Source organism: Pseudoliparis swirei, chromosome 1 (assembly GCF_029220125.1).
Source record: "Pseudoliparis swirei isolate HS2019 ecotype Mariana Trench chromosome 1, NWPU_hadal_v1, whole genome shotgun sequence".
Classification (NCBI taxonomy): Eukaryota; Metazoa; Chordata; class Actinopteri; order Perciformes; family Liparidae; genus Pseudoliparis; species Pseudoliparis swirei.
Window position 1 is genome coordinate 16,996,744 of NC_079388.1, and position 5,413 is coordinate 17,002,156.

Genomic DNA, 5,413 nt, shown 5'->3' on the forward strand with positions numbered 1-5,413 from the left:
GTTTTGTGTCCAGGAAATATATAATAAGTAATACTTATTATCGTACACATAGAGGTTAAAAAAATTCCTTGAGTTACAATTATTTTACAAGGTATGCAACAAACAGACATAATTTGAGAAAACAAACATTTTTTAATTTATTATTAAATGACATAAATAAAACTCACAGCGAGTTCAAATACAAATAGATAGTTATGTACATGTGTTTGTGCAGGGTGGGGGGGGGGGGGGTCTTGACAAAACCCTGCCAGGATGCAGAAGGCACTTGTGTCTCTCAGTCCGATCTTGGAACATTTATTGCAATCCGAAAAGCCACATTCATATGGAAAACACAGGACGTTAATTTATTCTATTTACACACATATACACATTTATGTTAGCAGAACCATTTTTTTCCATCTTATATATTTCAGAATAAAAACAATAATATAAAGGATTGCTTGGTTGAGTTTGGTTTTGTGGCACTAAAGGGAGTTTTAACACGGTGTAATAAACATGTTATGAATGGGTAATAAGCATGTTGGAAATTACTAAGAGCAGAGAGGGAGTTCTGATCATGGATCTATTCTAAGGCTTGTTATTCTAGTTTGATATTGTCCATCATGGAAAGAGTTGATTGTCTTTCACGTTCTGTCTTCCCACATCAACAGCTTAGTATGACTCCAGCCTATAAATGAATACCTTTATTTATTTTTTAAAAGAGGCTTTGGGAATGACTAATCAGAGTTTTTTTCTCCACAAACAGGAGCCAGAAGAGATCCTTGCAGGTGTCACATTTCCTCTTCTCCAGGACCTTTTATTGGTGTCTTTAGTCCTGCTATTAAAGCCTCCAGACGACCGCGAGGCAGCAGACTTCATAGCTCAGTAGCTCTGAGCCACAGGTGCCCAGGACGCGGTCAGCCTGGCGATGGAGCTCTCGAACTGGGCTTCCCCGACCCCGACCTCGCTCAGGCTGGGGTCATACATGGAGGAGGGCGAGGAGACGGGCAGCGAGGAGGTCAGGCCTGTGTATGAGGTGCCCCTCAGGAACTGTGAGGTCAAACCTCCAGGTATGGAGGCCGAGGCCGAGCCTGAGGGGGTGAGGGTGGTGCCGGCTACTGACCATAGGCTGGGGTACTGACTGTGGACGAGAGGGACAAGAGGGTTCTGTTATGGAGATGGCACTTGATATTGTTTACTCAAAAACAGTGGCTTGAAAGATGGCCGCCAGAGCTGGGATCATTGGGACGTCCCAGCCCATTCAATGTAAACTGTTTCCACGGGGACAGCGAGCCTCATAGACACTGAACCACATGAATAATACTACTCAAATCAAAGCGGTTTTATGCTGATATTATTTATTTTATTGGAAATAAACCAAAAAATGCAAATGCACATGACTGTGTCACCTGCGTCTGGTTACGAGGCTTACCTGGAATTAGATGTGGAGTTGGTGGTGTGGGACAGAGTGCCCATGCCTGTGGAGTTGGGGATCTGGAGAGCAGACCAGCTGTCATGAGAGGGCAGAGTCCCTGAAGTATTGTCCATGTAGTTGTCTGAAAATAAGATACAGGCCACAACTTAATGCAAACTCTCTCATTTAATCTTTTTTTCTTTCTGTCGTGGGACATCTGGTAAATGTGTAACAGCACAGGATGGGGAGGATGTGATACAGGGTCAGAGGTCGCCTGGTACGTATGGTCCGAGTGGGGTCTTACTTGTGCTGGAGGTGCGGTGGGGGTAGTGGCTGGGGTATGGGGCCGCCCTGTGGCTCCTCAGGCTGGAGTAGCGCTCGCAGTAGGAGCCGGAGGAGTGGCCCGCCGCCCCACTGAACTGAGGAGGGCTGCTGCTGGGGCAGATGGGACTCTGGCCCGGGAGGAACCAACCTCCCACTGTGAAATGAAACCGAATCAAGTCATATCACACATCACACGTCTCCTCGTGAAATTATAGGAAGCATCATATGTCACCGTTGTATTATTTAATCGACCATATTGTGTAAAAGTCTAAAGAAAGGGAACTCACGCTGAGAGTAGCCAGACTGCTGGCTGTCTGCGCTGTGATCGGGGATGTCTTTATGGTCGCTCCTGCAACCAAAACCAAGAATATTAGATCCCGTGCTGTCATCCACCAACTGGAGCATCCGAGGAATATCGAGGGTTTCGAGCCTTTACCTTTCTTTGGCATCCAAGAAGGCTTTAGCAAAGGGATTGTGCTTTATCTTCAGCGCGGTGATCTGTGAGGAGGGCGACATGACAGCTGTGAGAATTCCAATCGATATTTGAGAAAAGTCAGTGTTTAATAATAAGGTTTCATTTAGCGCAGCTGACCTCTTCGTTCTGGTACGCCGTGACTGCGATGAACTGTGTTTCGGGGAAAGACTGGCTGCTGATCATCTTCTGGATGCCGCCAACCTTCACGATGTGTATCCTCGGCTCATATTTGTGAAGAGAATTCAGCATGATCTACAGAGAAACGCAAATCAATGTTACTATTTATCATTTTAATAAAGAGCAGCGAGCGGTGGGTCTGATGCTTCTCTCAGATCAAGAGCAGTATAGCGACAGTGAAGTGACATTCATCCAGTGGTTCCTTGAATTAAGTTAGTTAATAATTAAGTAATTCAGTAATTAGTTAGCTGATTCAAATTATCCACACTACTTTTGACATAATTAGAAATGCAGAAAACAATCCTGAAGTCCCTAAAATGCATCTTTATTTAAGTGTTATAATAATGTTATACAAGAACGCCTCTTGAAGTGAATGCATATTTTTGTGCTATGGCCCAAATGTGTCACTTCTAATTTATGATAAAACAGTGTCAGATATGCTTTTAATATCTCCATAGTTTATGATATTCCTCGCGCATGTACTGCATGGTCTCTGTCTCCTCACCTGTCCGCCCCCGTTGAGTTTATTGGAGAGTTTCACTTTGCTGAAGGAGACCGGCGCTTTCATCCAGTGCGCTCCGAAGTTCGGGGAGTCCGGGTGGATGTAGACGCAGCTGGGGCTCTGGGGCTCCGGTTTGCCACCGGGGACCCACTCCCCGTTCACGTATTTCCACCGGTTGTTGTCCGCGGCCACGAAATCCAGCAGCACCGAGTACATGGCGTTGGGGTCCAGGCCGCTGACGCTGGCCCTGAGCACCGGAAACATCCTCCTGGGGAAACAACGAGGACGGAATGTGTGAGCATTTATACACGGCGTGTGTGACTGCATTTACACACGACTTTAAACACATCATTTGACATTCAACTCATTCTTAGATCCAAACTTCGTTCGTATTAAAACGTCCCATGGCCTCTAAGGCCTCAGGAGCGGCACTTTTGACAGAGCACGTACACGCGCGAGCCGGAGCGATATCTAAATAAAATCAATACAGCTTCTAGAAATCAACAGCATTTTATAAAAGTAGCTTATACACTTATTACACACACAGAAGAAAAACAAACGTGCGTAAAAAGCGCGTAAACGTGCCTGGCCCGTGCGTAAACGGCATCACTCCGGCATCTCCACGGGCTGCTGCGTTATTATTACTAGACCTACCTTCCAGTCTTGGTGACAATCATCTCGTTGGTTAACTCTTTGAACTTGTTCCACAAATCCGCATCATCCAGCGTCAGTTTAATATCCCTCTCGGACGCGTCGCCCTTCTCGCTGCCCTTCTGGAACTCGCTCTCCACGGCGCTGAGGAGATGCTCCAGGCGCTGGTCAGTGTTGGAAGAAGTCATTATTTCCAAGTAGTATACGAGTAGATAGATCTAAATCCAAGATGCGTAGTTCAGGGGCTCACAGAGACACCGCTGACAGAGGGAAGGCCCGAGTGATACTGCTTTCTAAACCTGGAGGCCTCATCATTTAAGGGCCCCCGGGGACCACATGGGGCTGTGGGGCGTGGCCTGTGCGCACACATCTCGCCTCTTTGACCGGGTTCAACGTCTCCAAACGCACCCCCCCCCACACACACACACACCCTCCTCCCCCCCCACAGACACATACAGACTGAGCATCTCTCCACAACATTTTTTTTAGAATTTTAAAAGCTGTTACTTTTAAGTCCCCCCCCCCTCTCTCCCCTCACAGACCTGAACCAAACTCTATTAGAAAAAGAAGAAAAAATCTATATTTCACAGCTTTTATGGAAGTTCATATACTTCAGTTGCTCTGGTTGGAACGCCCTCTGGGATTTATAGTGTGATCCCTCGACAGATCTCTTCCAGTCTTTAGTTGATGCCTTGCTCATTCAAAGCTCTGCGTTCAAACAAAAGAAGGGAAGCGAGGCCACGGAGCCGTGCCTTTGAACTCAGTTGTATATTTGCAAATAGTGCTAATCTTTTGTTTTCTCAAATCCACATGTGTTTACTGAGCATGGGCCATTAGGGCAGACTCTGTGTTCCTGTTGTGCCAAAGTGTGGACGGCACACAAGTGATGCTCGGATTTGCATAATGGGCCCGCATGCCTCCCCCCGGGACTCTGATATTAAACATTTCAGCCAGTTGGAGGCCGACGGCTCGGCAGAAGCTTCTCCCAAACCAAAGATGTGAAAAAGCCTTTCTGTGTGACATCATTCACCAGAAAAAACATTGTTTACTGGATACGTTTGAGGCAGAGAGTGGGACCGTGGGCTCGTGGAATATGGACGCAGAATTCTGCAATAAAATGTGATTTTTTAAAAACAGATTCCTGACCCGTTTGTTCACGCTCTTTCCTCAAAGTAAAAAGAAATGTGACCTTTCTACTCCGCAGACATGTAGGAGGGAAGTATTGTATTCAACAATGAAATTATTCTGGAGAGAATAGAGTTTATCTATTTATCATTTTGCATCCTGCTCTTATAGCGTCTCTCTTTGTTTCCTATAAACATAACTGGAAAAAGATAATGAAAATGTCACTACATTGATTTGACAATTCCAGAAAATACTTATTTACCACTAAATAAACCACTTAGCAAATTAAGATTTTAAGAACAAAGCCTATGGAGAGTTTATACATTATTATTCATTGTATAAATAAAGGAGTTAGAATAAGCTTCACCTCGGCCTGCTACCTACACACTGATGCACCGTAACCCTTAGAACACTGAAAGTGGCCATGTTGCTGCATCATGAGCATGTTGGACTTTTAAATACTTTAAGTAAATGTTCTTGCTCATACTTCTACATATGTGAAATGTGTAATGAAGTATTTTTAGGTCTGAGTACTCTGCACTGCAACAAAGAAAATGTGCATTGTTACCTTAACCTTAATATAAAGTAGATACATGAGCTTCACCTCGGTCTGCTGTATAATCGAAATATATCCTATGCTTATAAATTAATTTATAAAATATCTAATACAACATAATATATTGGTTTATAAAAACAATGACAAAATGAAAAAAAAAAAAATCTGTCTAACTGGAAAGATTAAAATCACCAAACGTTGATGATAAGT

General features: G+C 44.4%; 1 protein-coding gene across 1 annotated transcript; it reads right to left on the reverse strand.

Moving 5' to 3' along the window:
* Positions 1 to 298: 298 nt before the first annotated feature.
* Positions 299 to 3,710, reverse strand: tbxta (T-box transcription factor Ta). Its single transcript, XM_056416967.1, has 8 exons — positions 3,526 to 3,710; positions 2,875 to 3,139; positions 2,310 to 2,444; positions 2,154 to 2,215; positions 2,005 to 2,066; positions 1,698 to 1,871; positions 1,412 to 1,535; positions 299 to 1,120 (listed from the first exon to the last, which is right to left on the reverse strand). The coding sequence occupies exons 1-8, from the start codon at positions 3,708 to 3,710 to the stop codon at positions 862 to 864; spliced, it is 1,266 nt and encodes a 421-aa protein (XP_056272942.1). The 3' UTR covers positions 299 to 861.
* Between the last annotated feature and the right edge of the window lie 1,703 nt (positions 3,711 to 5,413).